Source organism: Rhincodon typus, chromosome 10, assembly GCF_021869965.1.
Source record: "Rhincodon typus isolate 14 chromosome 10, sRhiTyp1.1, whole genome shotgun sequence".
Taxonomy (NCBI): Eukaryota; Metazoa; Chordata; class Chondrichthyes; order Orectolobiformes; family Rhincodontidae; genus Rhincodon; species Rhincodon typus.
The window spans coordinates 50896279-50916227 of record NC_063341.1 but is presented as its reverse complement, the minus strand read 5'-3'; the positions used below and the strand labels follow the sequence as shown (position 1 = coordinate 50916227).

Genomic DNA, 19949 nt, shown 5'->3' with positions numbered 1-19949 from the left:
CTTCAACCCTATTTATGATATTTTCCAAGATGTATATGACTTTTCTCTTACCAAAATGTAACATCTCTCATTAATCTGTGTTGAAATTACTTTACTAATTATATAACATAATTTACAATAACATATGGTGTTTTCAAATTTCAAGACTGGATCATTGATTTCATGCAAAACACACAGGATCTAACTACTTTTTCTCCAACCATGCAAAACAGCCTTGTTTTACTTTTAAGCGGAGTCGCATCATTGAATTTCATTGAAGCTTCTGCAGTGTACAAAGCCAAACAGAAAGAAGAAAACTAAACTCTGAATGCTTGCCCCCAGAGTGTTTTATCCAATGCAGTTTTCATCAGTTTGTCAATTCTTCGTTCTAATTGACAACTGCTATTCAAGGGAACATAGTGTTAGGTGTCACTTACCTGCGTACCCAATCCCAGCAGAATCAACATGAAGAAGAAGAGAAGGGACCAGAAGGGTGAGATCGGCAGCAACGTCAGGGCTTCTGGGTAGGCCACAAAGGCCAGTCCAGGACCATGATCCGCTACTTCCGACACGTTGACCCCCAGATGTGCAGCCATGAATCCAAGAATGGAGAAGATGACAAACCCAGCATAAACACTGGTTGCGCAGTTAGTAATACTGATAATAATACTGTCCCTGCAGCAGCAAGAAGAAAAACAGTAACAGATAGAAGTGAGATTACATGTGTGATTGAAAGAATTAAAGCACTGAGAGAATTTAACACCAAGCACCTTTCAAGTACCACTACCTACTATTATATCTACAATATACTATTATATCACACCGTAATTGAGGGTCTGAAATGGTGCAGTGCCTTTAACAATTCTCCACCAGATATGATGGAACCCCTAAGGAAGTGGCAACACATTTCAGTCACTGCTAGGAGTTTCTGCAACACCTTATATTGTATTCCCTTTCACAAGAGAAATAATGAGCAGGGGTGAGAGGAGCCTTCCATGGACCCTTGCTCCTTAGTCCTGACTTACTGCAGTAAAATGGGCCCTAAAATTTGCTCCAGAGGTAGGGTTATGTAATTGGGTCAGGTCTGCTGACTCCAGAAGCAAAGCATTAATGACTTTGGTGCTAAGGTGAGTGGGTGCTGAGGTGGGCTTATTAGAAAACCCTCCTCGATTCTCAGGGAATTTGTTCCAGTTGTGTTGGAACATGTTGGCTCTCTAGACCTCATTCTCCCACACACTTCACCATAGATTCATTACCTGTCATATACCCCTGATCACTCCAACTGGCCCTTTACAGTTTTTACACTAACTTAATATCTTCTTGTGTCATTCAATATGACCCCTTATACTGTCCATGCCAACTCAGGCCACTTTTACCCAATGTCCACTCTGTACATAACCAATGAGCCAATAGCATGCAGGTGTATAATTAATAAATAGCATGTCATCACATGTGGAACTGTTGAAAGAGAAAAAAAACACCAATTCTCAAATTTTCCTTGCGTTAAAACAACTTCTCCAACACCCATATAAAAGTATCAATTTGAGAGGCCATTCAGGTATCAATAATACAGACTTCAAATAGTTCACAATGTTGTCCAAATAACACTGAGACTTTGGGAAGAGATCTCAGAAAAAATGACTTATCCTAAACATTTAATGATGTCAATCAAAATCAACAATTCACTTCAGTTGTCAAAACAGAAACCTCTGCTTGGTGATCTTGTTCAGAGGCACTGGGCTTGTTACGGGGGCTTGGAGCCAACTACTGTAAGTTAGAAGCTTGCAATCACCGGATAGTTGCCAAAAGTAGCGTCTGCAGCAGTATTGTAACCTGAGTACTGACAGGATCAAGAGGCGAGAGACAACATGATACTATAAATTTGTCCATGACTTGCACTTTCTGGTTTATTCGCTGCATGCACCTGTGTTGCTTTTCAGATCTGTCTTCCCAAACAGCTCTAAATTTATACACTGTAAAATATGCATATAAGCTTCCAGCACAAAATGCACCGAATTTATTGATTATTCATTTTAAAATACATCAGTAATGAATAAATAAATTACAATAATATTAGAAATAAACCTCAAAATGTAAAACTGCCACATTGTTGATGACAGTAGGCCTTAAAAAATGATTGTTAGAATCACAGAACCCCTAGTGTGGAAGCAGGCCATTTGGCCCATCGGGCCCACAACACCCCTCTGAACAGCATCCCACCCAGACCTACCACCCTACCCTATCACCCTGTATTTCCCATAATGAACCCACCTAGAGTGCACATCACTTGTCACTTTGGGCAATTTAGCATGGCCAATCCACCTGAGCTGCAGACTTGTTGTTTAATTGTAGAACATCCTATCTCTATTTCCCATTATTACGTATCCTAATACGGGGAGATTTTGTAAGGCATTGAAGTTCTGGATTTGAGTCGCATTTCAGGACTTGATGCCTTTGAAAAGTGCTTCCATAATGTAGTGAATAAGTTGATTGTTAACCCAGAAATCCTTCCTATATATAGTTATGGCATTTGGTAAGAGCAGCATAGTCTCCTTGTCACTCAAACTGTGCAGTAGCTGCATTGTAACAACTTTCCGTGCCAAAAGCTTAGTTTGTTTTGAGGGACTGATTGTGTAAATGTCCTAAGTTACCTGTAACTATTGCATCATTGGATGCATTCACATACATTCCATGCTTGCAGTAGTAGTGCTCTCTGGATTGCCAAAAGTGTTCCAGTGAAAAGACTTTTTAAAGTCTTTGGAATATGGTCATCACTTGTAAGGCCTGTATTTGCCACTTATCCCTACTTGCCCTTGACCTGCGTGGCTTACAAAGCTATTTCACAGGGCAGTGGGGGACACATTGCTGTAGATCTGGAGTCACATGTAGGCCAGACCAGGTAAGGATGGCAGATTTACTTCCCTAAAGGACATTAGTGAACCAGGTGGGGTTTTTGCAACAATCCAGAATGATTTCACATCACTATTACGAAAATTAACTTTTATTTCCAGATTTAATAATCGAATTTGAATTCTACCAGTGGATGTGGTGGAATTTAAACGCTCGTCCCCACAGTATTAGTTTGAGGCGTGTAGATTAATAGTTCAGTCACACAGCTACTACTCCACTCTCCACCTTACAAGGAGTTGCTCTTACAAGGAACAATGTCTATATCTTGCGATATTAAAGTTGTACTTGCTTCAAAGAAATGTGATTGGCAAACTCTTTTCTAACCTCTGCATGAACATATGAAATGTGAGTCTTGTCAAAAAGAAAGGAATTATCTGGGATGTCACTGCAGCAGATAAGATGTATAGCTCTTGTGGGTGTTCTAACTAACTGAATAAAGAATGATTTACGTTGAAGTTATATCTTCCTGTTTTCCAATCCATGCCATAACATTTTTCAAAGGATAGCTTCATTAAAATTGGACATGAAAGGACTGGTTTGTTTTTCTGTTTCTTCTTTGCATTATTCCTTTCTCAGCTTAGCCCTTGGTGCAGTCTAATCGTAAAATATAACAGGCCATGTTCATATGAATTTACATATTCAAACCAACCATGGGTCTAAACTGAGAAACTTGGTTTTTTTTGGCACTAAGAACAGCAAGAAAATTTAAACCTTCATGAAACAGAACATATTTAAAAAAAAAATAGATTTCTATACACTGCAGAAACTGGGGGTATAGTGAGAGAGTGGGAGTGTGCTGTTGAGATAAAGGATCAGCCATGATCATAGAGAGGTGGAACAAGCTTGATGTGCCAAAAGGCATACTCTTGCTCCTATTTTCTATGATTCTATAAGGTATTAGAAATTAAAATAAAATGCTGTATTTGTTCTGCACCCTAACCTGTAGCAATTATTGTGGAACTTGTTGTACGAGGCCATGGTTATCAGGCCACCCCAGGCACATCCGAGGGAATAAAAAATTTGGGAAGCCGCGTCACCCCAGACCTGGAAAAGAATGAAAAAGAAAATGTCTATTAACAATTTATAAAACATTGGAACGAAGACATTTGCTTTCTTTTGCTCAATTTTCTGTGAGAATTCTTCTTCCCAGAACTTTTCCCCACATGCTAATCTGTACAAGTGGTGGATACTCCACACTGGAAATATGACTTCATAATCAGAGCAGGATCTAGCAATCAGAGATAGTAGGAACTGCAGATGCTGGAGAATCCGAGACAACAAGGTGCAGAGCTGGATGAACACAGCAGGCCAAGCAGCATCATAGGAACAGAAAGGCTGACGTTTCGGGCCTAGACCCTTCATCAGAAATCTAGCATCTAGCAATCTTTTCCCACACTCAAGTTTTTTTCAAAATAAATACATTATCTACCATTTTGTTCTTTAATTCATCTGAATGTATCTATTTATTAGGACCACATCAGTAACAATTTGATCATCATCTGTTAGAGCTATTTTGTAATTGGAAACTTTGACATTGGCAGGAGCATTTGGGGTCAACATACTTTCCCAAACTGTGTGGAATCTTCAAGTTCAGTGAGGGCAGAAAATGATGGGAACAAGTTTTACTGCATCTCTTTTCTGGCGGTGTATAATAAGTGACCAACCCACTACTGCCAAAATTTCATCCATTAGTTTGCCTTACTTCTGCTTAGCTCCATCCCTGATCTCAATGCCCAGACTGAAATTGGGCATAATTATGGCAATCAAGATGACAATTCCTTCTTCTAACAAATGGTGAAATTATGTATATTCCTTTAAGATTTGTGTTGTGTTGTGGGATATTGGGAAACTGCAAGGGTTGGGCTAATTGCAATTGGCTCTTTGCTTCTCTCTTCCAGTGAGTTTGTGACTGGTCTCCATTCAGTCTTTTGCTCCCAATAGTAAAATGCACACTTAATGTGTAACAAAACCATGCGGTGTAATACCATTACATAGTCTTCAGGAATACAGGAGTTTTATGACTGGAATATGATGATGCTGCAAAGCTTGGTCGACTCACCTTTGCATCTAAGATCTTGTCCCACTGAGGCGTGAGATAGTACTTTATTCCATTGACTGCTCCATCCAAAGTAATTCCACGAATAAACAGAATTGTCAGCACAACATACGGGAATGTTGCTGTGAAGTACACCACCTAGAGAAAACAGCACAGTAAGTGCTCATGCTGGATATGGGAAGACTAAGTAATGTATGATTGCCATTCGTCATCTGGCAGTTTTTATGCTCACAATAATGGCGAGGAATAGGACGGTATGAAAGAACAACTGAATCCAACATTTATGCTCAGTAAGTACCAAAATGTGTAGAAAGTAACCACTACTTGTGGAGAAAGGAAGCCTCTTCCTGTTCTAAAATATAAAATGGGCTGTAAGAAACTCTGTTTTGCAAAGCTTCTAAGTAAAACCGTGAGAAACAGAAGAGAAATGTTCCCCCTGGCTCCTTAAGCCTTGAGGAGATGTCTGTAACTCTGGCTCTTCACAGGCAGTACAACATTTGGAATGTGCGATCATCACCTATCCCTCTGTCCTTACAGGCTCCTCCTGTTGCCACATGATGTTTCATTCCCCCAAGTGACTGGTGCTCTGTATTGCAGTGCTGTGGTCAGTTTGCTCATCCAACCTGCCGACATTTCCCTCATCGATACAGACAGCAAAAACCTTATACTGGTTGGGTACAGCCACAGGTGATGCTCCTCTAGCGCTGCATCTGCGATCTCCCTGACTTCTAAACTGGGACAGTGCACTCTCTAAGTCTACTCCAGAAAGTATCTGACTGTTGTAAACCTATTGAAACTGAGGAATGCAGTTCAGCTATTTTTTTTCTTCCTTAGATCCTTCAAACCATTGATCAAGGGATTAACCAGACAATTGGAAAGAATGTTGACTTATTGACCCCTTAAATTTGCAAGCATGCAGCGACTGTTTGGCTGTGGAGAAGCTTCACAATGCATTATCTTTGCATTAATAAATCTTTATTTCCCATTAAAATTAATTTGTGCTTGCCCTCAATAGCTGCAGCTGACTTTGCTCCTCACCCTCTCTTTAGGTGATGGGGTAAAATGGATGATACTGAAGTGCCTGTCCCATGATATATAGAGTCATACACCATAGAAACAAGCCCTGAATCCAACATGTCTATGACAACCAACTAATGCCAAACTACACTAATCCCATTTATGTGCACTTGGTCCATAGCCAACTATTCCTTAGCATTTTTAACATCCCACATACTTTCTTTATTCAAGGAAAACCAGGTAGAGTGTACATTGAGCAGTCAATCTGAGGTGGTCTATTTTATCATGAGACAGAACTGAATCTGCAACATAGTACCTTGCCTTTGTTCAGGGCCTTTAGCTAATGCAGTGCAGACTTGAGGTGATGATGTGAGGAACCAGTACCGAGAGTCGGGGTCCTATCACCATAACAACTGATGTGAGCACAAAATGCTACCGAGTGGTAATCATAAAAGCATTGGAACTTTGAAAAAGAAACTGAAGGGGCAATTTTCGCAATTGCTCATGTAAGTTAACACTTAAGTTATCATACAAGGTGCATAAAATGTCAGTTGGTATTTTTGGAATTTTGAAGTTGAACAATTTAACATTTTTAATACTCTTTTCATATTAATTGAAGAATCCAGACTTTTTTTTTACAGAAAGAATTGAAATTGTTCACACCCTGTAGCCATGATTAGTTTTACTGCCAGATATTTGACAACATAGAACATATTTTGATTTGATTCCTTTCCTTAGTTCAGCAGTTTTGCAACAGGTAGAGATGCAGATTTGAGTGTGGGGTTGGAGAAACCAGATCTGTCCCAGTGATACGCAAGAAGTCCAATGACATTGCTTCCTAATCAATAAAATGCCCAGGTATTTTGTTCTCTTATATCTATCCGCCAGTTTTGCAGTTTAGGACAGAAATGTTTCAAGGACTAAGTCCACAAATGTGCTGTTTTCCTGGATGCATTGTTGGGAAGAGATGTCTCAGCAGTAAGAATCTATCAGCTTTGTTTGTACCTGGTACTGGATTCTTTGGGCTGGATTTAATCCTGCTCATCGTGTCAGAGACTATAGTGACTGGGTCCATGTAATCATATCAATTTCCCAATAATGGGAAAACATCGTATGAATACGTCGGACCTGCCAACGTGGGACATCACTCATTTATGGCAAGATGTCAATTAGGCTTATTTTGAGCCAACTGACATTAATTATTCCTGAACTTAGTGATGAGTCAGGAATTAAATGTAAATGGCATAGATTTCCTCTTTTATGGGCACTTAATGCCTATCAAGATACCCGGCATTGGGAGGTAGGTGGTTTCTGAAAGTGACCCAGCTACTCTTGCCTCTAACCTTCCTGGTTCCCTTCCCATGACTTCCATTCTGGCTTCACTCACCCGAGTCCAGGGATCCATCGCTGATCCTGGAGCACTACCGGCAGCAACAACCATTGCCAGAGGCACTGCTAAAATCCCTGAATACTGGAGAAGGCCCAACTCTAGCTGGTTAAATGCCTAATAGCTTGCTTTCCCCCAAAGAAGTCATGCAGGTTTCTCAATGGTTCCCCAACCAGTGGATTGGATCATTGTCAGCAACAATACGTTCCACCTAACATATCCGATTTGTACAGGTTCAGGGAAGAAGCCTCCACTTGTCATTCTTTGTACAGGAGAGTGGGGCCTGATAAGGAAATTGACCTTGTGATGTGTAAAATTGCTTCTGATCTGGAAAAGCTAGCTTTTCCCTCTTTAGGACACACTTTCACTCCAGTTTTAACTCCCCTCTCCTTCCACCAAATAAGTATCCTTAGCTGCAGTCAGCTAGGCCCATGTTTAAAGACACAATGTTGCCATTTGTGTATTTGTAAATATCAACAGTGCACTTACTTTTCCTGAAGACTTGACCCCTTTAATGAGGCAGAGGAAGACCACAACCCAGGCTACAACTAGGCAACCCAGCAAAGGCAGGCGAATCTCCCCAAAATTACCAATGCCGTTGGATATCCTCAGCACATAATAGCTGTCAATAAATATGATCACAGTCAGATCACAGCCAATCCAAATTCCAAGGCCATCATATTGTATTCACCTCCCCCGAACTCACATGTGACTTTTCTGTAACTTACCTTGGTCTCAGCTTCTACAGAGAACTGGGATTTTTGAAAGAAAAACACATTAAGACAATATCATAATAGGAAACAAATACTTATAGCTGATTTCACCATTAAAAGTGGGAGCATAGCAAGTAAATACTATAACAGTTCATGGCAATAAGAGCTGAGACACATTTTCTGCAACATTAGAAAACGGTATTCCACACCGAAGCTCTAAATTAGTAAGTATATTTTATGGGCAGGATTTCTGATAAGCAACAATGTTGCAGAATGATTTACTGTGCAGTATTTAAAATGTGCATGTGGTTGGAGTTGTCACTAAGCATCCATATGCTGCTAGTCCCAACAGGCCTCAAAATGTGGCAGGTGGATACCTATTCTGGAAGAATTTTGGGTGATGGAATAGTTCCAAGTCGGTTACAGCATTAGAATCATGCTGGGATCCACATCTGCTGGTTGGCAGGTCAGAATACCTGCTTTCACTCTGTATACTTGGTTGACTGTTGCTCAGCCAAGCTCAGGAACAAGCAAACTCTCAGCCTGGGAGACGTCTTTATTCCCTCCACTATCCCTATTGCCTGGCCCCTTCCCACAGCTACGCACCCTCTGACCCAGGAAAGCCTGTTTGACCAAATTCCACAGAAACAGGAAGAAAAGGATGGGACCTGGTCTAATTCGGTCCTGGCTTAATTTATGTTTCCTCTGCATCAGATTTGAGACCTCTGTGTATAATGGTTTTAAAATGCATTCAGAATTTTTATTTTTATCAGGCTGGCTATATTTCTATTGCTAGCCACTTCAGTAGAACACATGGTCAACGGCCTCTGGCTAGGCAGAGGCTCATTTCTTTACATTGATATTTCACAACAGATCAGCAAGTGAGATAATTAACCTGGCTCCTGTCCAACCAACCTGGGGGTATATTTTACCTTGATGACTATTTGAAGAGATATGGGTATTAATGGCATTGGTAAAATGATATGAAAGGTGGGGAAGCAAGAGTTTTTGACAAACCCAAGCCTGCATGTGAGTTTCTAACTTATGAGTCAGGAATTTGTAGTTTTTTGATATACTCTATTATAATCAAACATTCTGGAAATCCCTTTGCAGTAATTTCTCTTCTCTTTTGACTGACATATTAATGACAGATTATTTCATTTACAGTAACAAAGTTACTGACTAATCTGCTGAAGGCCCATATTGGGAACTGGGACCAAATTAAACAGTCCCAAAAAATTGGGCAAGGGGTCACAATGTAACATTAACCTGCAATCAGTGATTGCAATGCTGTCAGTACAACTAATTTTGTACTCCTACTCATTTCAATGATTTCAGTGGTAACCACACTGTTGACTATCTAGATGCAGTAGCAGAGGTACAACAACACGCGTGGCTAACACCACTTAAAGCTACCATGCATTGCTTAAGGAGAAGTTGCTGGATAAACTCAGCAGATCTGGCAGCATCTGTGAAGAAAGAATCAGAGTTAACGTTTTGGGTCCAGTAACCCGTCCTCAGAACAAGGAATACCAGACCCGAAAACATTAACTCTGATTCTTTCTTCACAGATGCGGCCAGACCTGCTGAGCTTTCCCAGCAACTTCTGTTCTTGTTCCTGATTTACAACGTCCACAGTTCTTTCGGTTTTTTATTATGCATTGCTTAAGGTTAGCTTGCACCTCTTACAGGGGAAGTGCAAAATGTGGTGGGACCAGTTGCTGTATGTTATGGTTGGAGATAGCTGGAAAAAGTGAGAAATGACTCAATGGGAGAGAACAACCACCATTTTTAGGGACTACACTGGAGGTCTTAGGAGAAATGTCCTTCATGCATTGGATTGAGGAAGGAAGATCTCTAGACACACTATCAGTCGAAACAGTAAAAGTCCAAGGATCTGGAAGCAGTGTCAAAGAGCTCAATGATCTTGAGTGGTCAAGGTCATTGTATCTTCAAGAAGATTGTATCTTCAAATGCTTTATCTCATCAACTACCTCAGTAGCCTCAGCCATTGCTTAAATCTCCACCTCCCCATCACTGATGTGCCAAGAATCTCTATCAACCACTAAAATTCATATACTTCCCTGCAACCTTATTTTGGTGCATTTTTCACACCCACATCTCAGTTTGTACACACTGTCTACTTGTCATCAATGATTGCAATATCAACCAAGCGGACTACATACTCGGTGACACATTTTCCTCTTTTATTACCAGGCAGCACACACACAACTCCCAAAAAACATACAGAACCCCCAACAAACATCGTTAATAGATGTGAGGCTGGAAAAGTACAGCAGTTCACACAGCATCCGAGGTGCAGGAAAGTCAACATTTCGGCCCGAAACCCTTCATCAGGACTCACCCAAAATGTTGACTTAATCCCCATGAAGGAGACATATTACCATTTTTGAGACACGCATTGTTGAGGCAATGACCAGCAGTAGGACTAAGACCATTGAAGAAAACAGCATCCTCATAATGAATGTTCCTTCTTAAATCCTACCTCCCCCTCCACCTCACACAATCTTACAATATCCAAGCTGACGAAGGGTGGTGTAAGCATGTCACTCCGAATTTTCTCCTCTCCAGGCATCCCAACCTCACCCTGAAGTCTTTCGCCTTTCTGACAGTCAAGAGGTGCAGACTAACCAGGCAGTGGAGGAATTCCATTACTAGCAATGATGAAGATATTGCACCATCACTTGATTTTCATTTGCAGCAGACACTAGCACTGAGCATTACTGAAGGACAAGATCTGTACTTGGGTGAGACACTGGGCATGTGTGGGCTGCAAACAGCATATGGACAAGTTCACTTTCAGGCAAAGTCACAGGTGAAGACAGTGCAGGACAGTCTTTAAAGGAACACTAATGGATATGCACAGTGTTTTGGAAACCTGTAGGAATGCCACCAGTGAATGTGAAGGAACACTGAGGAGTCAAGCACCAACTTGGCACAGCTTGGAGCTCATTCATTCCAGTGTGAAAGTGGTGACCAAATTTATCTAAACACTTTGGAGCCACCCAATGACTGAATGCAACACCGAACGGTTAAGGGGCTGAAGCTTGTTGCTATGCAAGCTCCAACAGCTGACATCATGTTAGCAGTGTGTGCAGGGTAGCTCAATAATCCATAGATCTTTCCTCCAATTGATGATTAGAACTGGCTAGTAGTCCTTGCTGATCTCTGTAGCTAGCTAGCCTAGACTGCTGGTGTGATCTCTAGCCCAGAGCTACGTGGGGTCATCCTCAAAGACCATCTGTGGCCTCTTCCATTGAAAGTCAAGATCCTCTCCCCAGCCATTTTGCAGCCACTGTGAAAGCACTGTTAAGGCAAGGAAAGGAACATGGCATGAAAAAAATGCACAAGGATGATTACAATACACCAAGGGTACGCACAATGAGAAGGACATTTGCATGCAATATAGCATAATTATTATATATACATATTTTGGCTTGAGATTTTTTTTTGCACTATGGCCAAGTGGTTGCAATGATGATCAGTAGCAGAGCTAAAAGAAAGTGTCACACTGTTGGTGAACAGGGAATTGATGCTGCAGTTACTGCTATTCCAATCAGGTGAGTCTTTCATGGGCAGCTTGGCAAGAAGGGGCTGCCCAAATCACCTCCTCTTATATACCTGGTGGCAAGAACTGTCCCTGATGCGGTACACAAAACAACAGATTCCAGTGAACCTAAGCACCCACTCTCCGAGCACTATAGAGTTGGCCCTGAGTAGTCCAGGGAGTGAAAGCATTATTTCATTATGCCAAATTGAAACATCAGCTCTGTGACCAGATAGCCCTTGTCGCCCAATGCCACACTCTGGCTGCCAATGGTGGTTCAAATACAAGTGGCACAATGGACTGCTTCTGGCTTCATGCCTCATGCCAGGATAGTGGTTACAGATCTGCCACACTCATTACGGTAACATACTAGCTGGATGTTGTGGGAGTGGAGCCCTTTCTGTTCTATTACAGGGAAGAGGTGAGATCCAATGTTTGCAAAGTGACATGTATGCAGACAATAACATCCTATAGCATGAGGAAGTTTGTAACCCTTGAAAAGTTACTTGCTCACTCTGCCTGTTTCTCTCTTGGAAGTCAAAATTAAGTGTAGCTGGCTTTCTTTAGATTTAGAGGTTCAATTTTACAACAGTAAATGCCAAACTGTGCATGTTGCAAAACCTCTAGCTCCCATCTGGAAGAACCTAGATATAAAAGTTTAATGTCACAGGCACTTTCACAATCACTGGCAATACCATCCACGTCATGCTCTGATCATGAAATCATAGAATTTTATCATGTCTGTACTATAATGGCCCCTAAAAGAGCTAGCCAGCTAACCCAATCTCCAGCCTTACCTCTATAGCCCTCTAACTTCTTCACTTCCAAATATATATCCAGCTTTCTTTTGAAAACTTGTATGGAATCTGCTTCTATCACTTTCCCTGGCAGTATCTTCCAAATCCTAACAATTCCTTGAGTAAGGAAGTTTCTCCTCATCTCACTACTGGCTCTCTTGCTGACAATGTTGAAATTGTGACCCCTAGTCAAGTAATATAATCATAATAGTGTGGAGCTGCAGAAACACAGAAGGTCAGGTCTGCTGGTGAAGGGTCAAGGCCTTAAACGTCAACTTTCCTGCTCCTCTGATGCTGCCTGGCCTGCTGTGTTCCTCCAGCTCCACACTGTGTTGACTCTGACTCCAGCATCTGTAGTTCTTGCTATCTCAAATAGAAACATAATATCCCTCTTAACACTGTCAAAATTGTTCAGAATTTTGAATACCTGAATAAAGCCATCTCTTAATCTTCCCTGCTCTGTAGGGAATAAGCCCAATTTCTCTAATCTTTCATTGTATCCCCTCATCCCTGGTATCATTCCATTAAACCCTTTTGCACTCTCGGCACTGCTTTAACATCCTTCCCTAAAGGTGTCCAGAACTGAGCACAATACTCCAAACGTGGTCTGACCAATGATTTGTAGAGGTATAGCATCACTTCCTTGCTATAATACTCTATACTGATATTGTAGTTGTGGCTGCAGCAGACAGAATATTTCAGTCAGGATGTCCTTAATGGAGCCTAAAGGCCTCACATACTGCTCCTCAACGTTACTTCAATTTGTAATCAGTTGATAATCCCATGAAACAGCACATGTGGGGGTTACTTACTGCAGTTGAACGTGTTCCGCAATGTGAGTTTAAGAGAGACCATTATACAGTGTGTAGGATACAGACAAACATCATGGTCTGCCTGCTCTGCATACTTCTCGTGGGCACGCATACATGATAATGACTGCATCAGCCTGATGCGAAACACTGCACAAATGTGTGCCTGCAACTGACACCACATTAGAGCTCTAGGGAGGCTGGTGGCACTAAATGCTTACACACCCAGCCTCTCACTGTCTGAGTTCAAGTAATCAGAGAGTAGAAATCAATGACAATCTCCAATCCAATCAAATTGCTGTTAAACATTGATTTAACTGAATGATTTGGTAGATTTATGGTAGGGAAATATTTCAATAGAACTATAACTTCCTTCATTTTAATGCTGCAGACAAAGCCTCGTAAAAAGACATGCTATTACTTCCTGCTATTCCATAGCTGATGACAGATAGCTGTTTATTTACAGCAGCAAACCAGTCAAAAGGCTCTAATCTCTTCTGTGTTCAGTTACCATTGACTTAGAAACATTGTTTTGTTTCACTTATCAGTTACAAATTCCTTTACAATTCTTCTGTTCAGTTTAGAATAAACTAATTGTTGTCATTCATTGTCTCAATGCCTTCAATATTGATATGCAGGAGGCATTCTAAAGTCAGCTGTTGACTTGAGGGTAAAAGTATGCACAGTTCTTAGCTGCACAGCAGTGGTGGGGGAAGCTTGCTCCATTTACCTTTGACAGAATCACTGTTAGGATGGTACGCTGTTCAACATCCACGAGAACACACATTTGTGCCTCTGATTATCCCAGAAGGGATGAACATTCAATCCCACAGCTGCCATTAAAGGTGGAGTGAAGAACAGGGCATGATCATCACAGAAGAAACTAGACTTGTTCTCAAGGCATATACTATTCTCTGGTGATAGAGATGCAATAACAGAGAACATTTTATTTTCTTCAAGGTACAGAAGGGTTTTGATTTATAAGCAATTATTTGATATGCATAGGAACTAGGAAACAGTATTCATAAGACCAATCTACATGATCTCATGGTATCTCATTTCTCTTGCCACAGCCTTGGACTTCACTGCAATCTGAGTTCCCACGCAGAAATCAACAGGAAGCTGAGTGAGCAATTAGTAATTTCAGTCATGCAATTAACCATTCTGTGGTCACAGCCCCTCTTAATGCTGTCAAGGCAATTTTGTGAACTGAAGCAATGATGGATATTTGCCTAATGCCTTGGGTGGTAAATGAACAACATGGCATGATGCAAATCTTATAGCCTAGAAGACTGCAGGCTCAAACCCAGTTTGATACCTGATGCTGAGTTCACTAGTTTCAGCTTCAGCAGTGAGTAGGAATGGCATTTCAATTATACTCGAGTCCCCACCCTGGCTAGGGAGTGGGAAATAAAAATTAGCTGGAATTCTGGTTCATGATTGGAATTTATGATCTTTGCCCAAATTTGCGTGTGTGTGGAATTCATAAGGGCACAATAATGATGTCCCAATGGTGAACTGATCCATAGGGCTGAGTTTTGCCAAAGGAGCTGTGTCTATTTTTCTGTCTGGGTCTAGCTCTGCTGGCAAACTGATTTATCATTCAAATTTTCACTGGGGTTGAGCCCTTGATTGATACAGCAACAGGTTTCCTGTCCATTTACAACCAGTGAAGGCAGCAACAGATGTAGATCAGCTAAAGTGTGGGATTAATTTAGACTCCCCACCACAGTCATTATTGAAGCTGCTGATTATCATCAGGGAGAAATCTGCTGTTGGACCCAAGGCTTCTACAGTATTGGAGGGAGAAGAGCTGTCGTAAGGGAGTTGGAAGTTTGGTATCAATGATGCGAACCTGGATCAATTGTTGGAGATTGAAGACGAGAGGAGGGAGGTCCTCTTCCCAGAGGCTGACAACAGAAGCCACCTTGTCAACCAGCAAGATCACTTCTCTGTTCAGTATCATTGCCCTCTGCCCCGTTTTTCTCCTGTTCCTCTCTTACCTCCCACTCCCTACCTCTCTCCCATCCATATCAGGACTTACTGTCCTCAATCTCCATCCTTCTCTGGAGGGCTATGCTATGAGTACAACATTATGGTGGAGACCCTTGCAGGATGGAGAAGGAAGGAAACAACCAACTGGTCCAGGCACCAGAAATCCATCTTCAGAAATCTCAATGACGTCCTACTGAGCAGGAAACTTTGACTGTATTGTTGAGCAGGACTTTATCATATCTGTGCCTCTAACGGGGGGTTCCCATATCAAGGTCAGGAGTCATCTCTTCAAGGATCTCCCTTGTCCCCCAGAATCTATCCACACATTTTGGGAATTCAAATGAAGATCCGAGGAAGACTGGTCAGTTGGAGGATGAATGAGGCATGGCAGCTGCTGGAAAAGGAAAGGCGCACATGGAGGAAGCTTTTGGCATAACAGCAGACCATTTGAAAATGGAGTGAGTGGAATCGTGCTGATGGAAATAGGAGCGCAATCGATGATGTCATGTACCCAAGGGAATCCAGTAATGGAGGCAAAACCCAAATACTGCCCGATGCCAGTAGTTTTGGGATTCCCCTGCCACCGCCTGTTCCCATCTTCAGCTGGTCATAAAAACTCAGCTTTTCAAACCCTGAAAATTTGCAGCCCCTTCCTCATATTTGCTGCTCCAATTTTGGTGACGCTGTTGGGTGAGGAGAAAACTAGGCTGGAATTCAGAAATCCCGGCTCCATCCATAAATCACAGCCTGAAGTTGCCTGTGATAGGACAATCAGGAAATTGACATTTTCTATGTCAGGAGTTCCAGTTTCACAGCATACAGGCAGAAGCTAGGATAGTCTTGGCAATCCTTGCCACGAATAGCAGATGTGATACAGGAAGGGACCAGGATGAATTGTGGCTTCGAATCTTGTCCATTCAAGTGACAACAGTTTTCCTTTGATTAAGGTACAGGCATTTCTCTAACTGGAGGCTAGGACAGGATCATGTGATCCACTACAATGCCACCACCACAATATTCAAACACTCCCATTGACAGGCGAGTGCCCTAGATATGCCCAAAGTGATACTGGTGACTGCAATTAGAATCTCTCTGTGAAAACTGGCAAGGGTACCAGGCAGGCATTACCTGTGGGCCTATTAGAATCTCTCTATTAACATTGGGAAGGGTACCAGGCAGGCATTACCTGTGGGCCTATTAGAATCTCTCTACCAACATTAGGAAGGATACTAGGCAGGCATTATTTGTGGGCCTGTTAGGCACTTATACCAAAACTGTGCCCACTTTAGATTTCCAAATGTTAACATTAGACAGGGAGAGTGTGTATTAGTGAGGAACCAAATGACTACTAATGCTCGTAGAATTGTGCCCCAGAATTGGAACTAAAGAAACAATAGAAAGCTTCTACTAACATCAAGGACCCACAGCATTACATTATTCTTAACTGGAAAGGCTGCTCTTACTTCCAGTACTCCTCACTAGGACTGGTCCGCTTTGCAGTTTGGTTCAGCAATGTTGAGATGTTACGTGACAGATCACTGATGTTGGCAGTTCTGTTGGGGTTCAGCATGCTACTGCAATCGTCCTTGTTCCACCGGTTAGTGCAGTATGACCAAGGCAAGAGTGTAGTCATGGAGGAGAAGAAGTAGTAGAAGGCGATGGAGATGACCACATTGTAGTAGATTCCAATGTATGTAGAAACCACCATCATCCCATACCCCACTCCTGTTCACAAGAATAAGGAATATAAATCAAACAATTCTACTTTGTACTTCTCAGGGCTGTTTAGTTTTTATTCCTGTCAGGAAATGCTACACTCATGAAGCATCTGAACAACATGGAAATTCTGTATCTAACCTTGTAGAAAGATTTCCTCTCTGTGATATGTCTGACAAGATCGTGGACTCTAATTTTAGGAAGTGCACTTAGAAGTATTGTCACATTTAATGTACAGTAGTAATCTTCACAACTGTGGCTCCTGGGTGTCAATTTAGTATCACATTTTAAATTGTGGCAACATAGATGTATGAGTTCTGAGGGCAAATAGCATCTGTGCCATTCCCACTATAGATAATTTATCAGAATGACAAGAACAAAGTTGAACAAAAGTTGCATTCCTTCTAAAGAGGAACTAAAAACATAATGGAACAAAGCAGCAATAAATCTGTGAAGCAATTACACTGAACAGGTAAGCAGGGGAACAGCGGTGAAGACACAGGGTAAATTCTACATAGTATCGCACAATTTTGGTTCAAACCAGTATTTTCTGTATGCACACAACTAATTAGCATAGAATCTGTTTCAGAGACAATTAAGGTGTCCATGATTTTAATAAGGGGCTTTTGGCATGGGTGCTGGGTGAAGAACAGAGTCTGAATGGTTCCTGTACAGGAAGTGCACCTGACATGTACAGCAAGGGAAGGAACAGGAGTGGGAGTTGAGTTGGGACCAATACTGGCAACTAAGATGTGAATGGGGACCAAAGAGAAAAAAAAAATTAAAAAATAAAAGAGAAAAAAACAGAAAAAAAGAAAAAGAAAGAAACAAAGAAAGCAGACAGAGGCGGACGAGCCCCGTACTGGGCACTTAAACGCAGCGCTGCTACTCCACTGACACCATCTTCGAAGAAAACTGTTGAACTTTTACCTGTATTTCTTTATTTTTCCACTTAATACTAGAAAGGACTGTAATATTAACTTTTAACTTAATTCTTTCTTTTTATACTTACACTGAGAAGAACAGAAATGCTTTATTTTTTACTTTGTTTCTCGATGTTGCTACTTGTAGCTACGTTTTGGTACCTTGTACCTAAGATGGCACTGTGTACGGTGATATTGTACACTTTTCACTGTACTCCTGTACTTCTGTAGGTGAGTACACATGACAATAAAGCTTAAATAAAGTAAATCAAAGGGACTGGGCCTCAGAACACAGTTAAGTGCCAGGTCTTGCAGTAGGGGTGCAAGAGACAAACTTATGGTTTCTAGGAGGGAGAATGAGGACTAGGACTGAGAAAGCCAAGGATGTTTCTTCCTGTTATTCCAAACAGTCTGATATGTCACTCTGCTGTACTCCGGCAGATTTCTCTGGAAAGCTTGATGGGGTAGGCCACTCCCATCCCACAAATCTCCACAAAAAAAAACATGTCATGGCACCAGCGTTATTACTGGCATTGATTCTTACATTTAAATTCAGCACATACTTTGCCTTCATTTGATGCCTTGGCCCAGTTCAAAGTTGTCGAAGATGAATTGTAGTCAGGCAGGGAAAGCACAAGCGGGGTGGACAGAAGGGGGCGCGGAGGGGGGCGGTTTACTGTTGATAATATCCAACACACTGATTCTTTTCCTGATGGATTAGCATGTATGAACATACAGAAAAAAGGACAAGAACAACTAGAGAATGCAACAAAATTATGTGATGGACACATGAAATGTCTGATCAAGTTATATGACACTGTATTCAAAATTATTTGATTTTCATAAAAGGCAACAATCACTTTTTAATATGCCTCTCACATTCCTGCAATATAACATAATGAATGTCATAATAATTATTATTTTAAAATAGTTATCCTGTGTTTTCATTGCTTGTGACATAGCTGGTGTTTGTAGTTATAGAAGTCAAAATTACTGCAGATATTACATTTTGTTGCTGTACAAAATATTCTTTGCCAGCGTTTAAATTGCATTTAGGAAACATGACTCCAGTGTCTGCTTGAAAATTCTTCCAATATCCATTAAACACGGGATCCTTCTTAAGTTACATTCCCATGTCGAGCTTTCCAGTGCTGCCTATTCATTTCCTTGTTGTATGGCACGGTGATTTCCGAAATGGACCTTCTTACCTTTGAACATAGGGTTAACCTTCCATACACCAAGGCAGCCTTGGCTGGTGAACTGCCCAAAGGAAAGTTCCAGAAAAAAAAGAGGAATACCGCAGAAGACCAGCATGATGATATAGGGAAACATAAATGCACCTTTAAAAAAAGAAGACCCATCATTACAGATTGTACAGCCAGTATCTCGAAGAACAGTTTGTACTACACCTCAGTTTTAGATTGGAATGTTCCTTTAGGCAAGAATGCATCAGTGGTTAAATTTAACTTTAAACGTATAGCCTCGGTTCAGGTTATGAAATCTGATAGGTTGGGGTAGGAATGCTTCATTAAGTTGGGATGTGGAAGTGCTGGTGTTGGACTGGGGTGGACAAGGTCAGAAATCACACCTCATCAGGTTATAGTCTGAGGAAGGGTCACTGGACCCGAAACGTTAGCTCTGTTTTTTGCCTTCACAGATGCTGCCAGACCTGCTGAGGTTCTCCAGCGACTTTGTTTTTATAGTTCAACAGGTTTATTTGACAACACAAGCTTTCAGAGCTTCCATCCTTCTTCAGGTGTTAGTGAGAGAAGAAGTATCTGACACAGAATTTATAAGTAAAAGATCAAAGGTTCACACCATTGATGAGGATGTACTAGACAAACCTAAGATGCTGTTAAATCTTTAATCAGTTAGAATGTTTTAATTGATTAATATGTATATGTAAATCCCCAAATTCCTTTCAACTCACAGTTGTGAGAGAACTAAAGGTTTTATCAGTGTAAAGAGGAGGTGTCATATTAGATCAGACAATGCATGTTAGGTGAGAGACCTTGTTTAGAATCTGTGTTTTAGTTTGGAGTCAGACTGGTTTTATTTCTAAAGTAGGAATTTATAAAA

The 19949-nt window shown here is 41.2% G+C and overlaps 1 protein-coding gene across 2 annotated transcripts in view; it reads right to left on the bottom strand.

The window, feature by feature from the left end:
* Nucleotides 1–19206, bottom strand: part of slc6a9 (solute carrier family 6 member 9) — a 29484-nt gene extending 10278 nt beyond the window's left edge. The window contains exons 1-6 of one of the 2 annotated variants that reach the window (XM_020531796.2): nt 19079–19206; nt 16695–16956; nt 7839–7971; nt 4949–5083; nt 3830–3933; nt 417–654 (exon numbers count right to left, since the gene is read on the bottom strand). In XM_020531796.2, the coding sequence (XP_020387385.2) occupies nt 417–654; nt 3830–3933; nt 4949–5083; nt 7839–7971; nt 16695–16956; nt 19079–19202 (996 nt within the window). In that variant the 5' untranslated portion in view covers nt 19203–19206. The remainder of the gene's footprint in view (nt 1–416; nt 655–3829; nt 3934–4948; nt 5084–7838; nt 7972–16694; nt 16957–19078) is intronic. The other variant, XM_048601925.1, reaches the window with a different exon arrangement.
* Nucleotides 19207–19949: the final 743 nt, after the last annotated feature.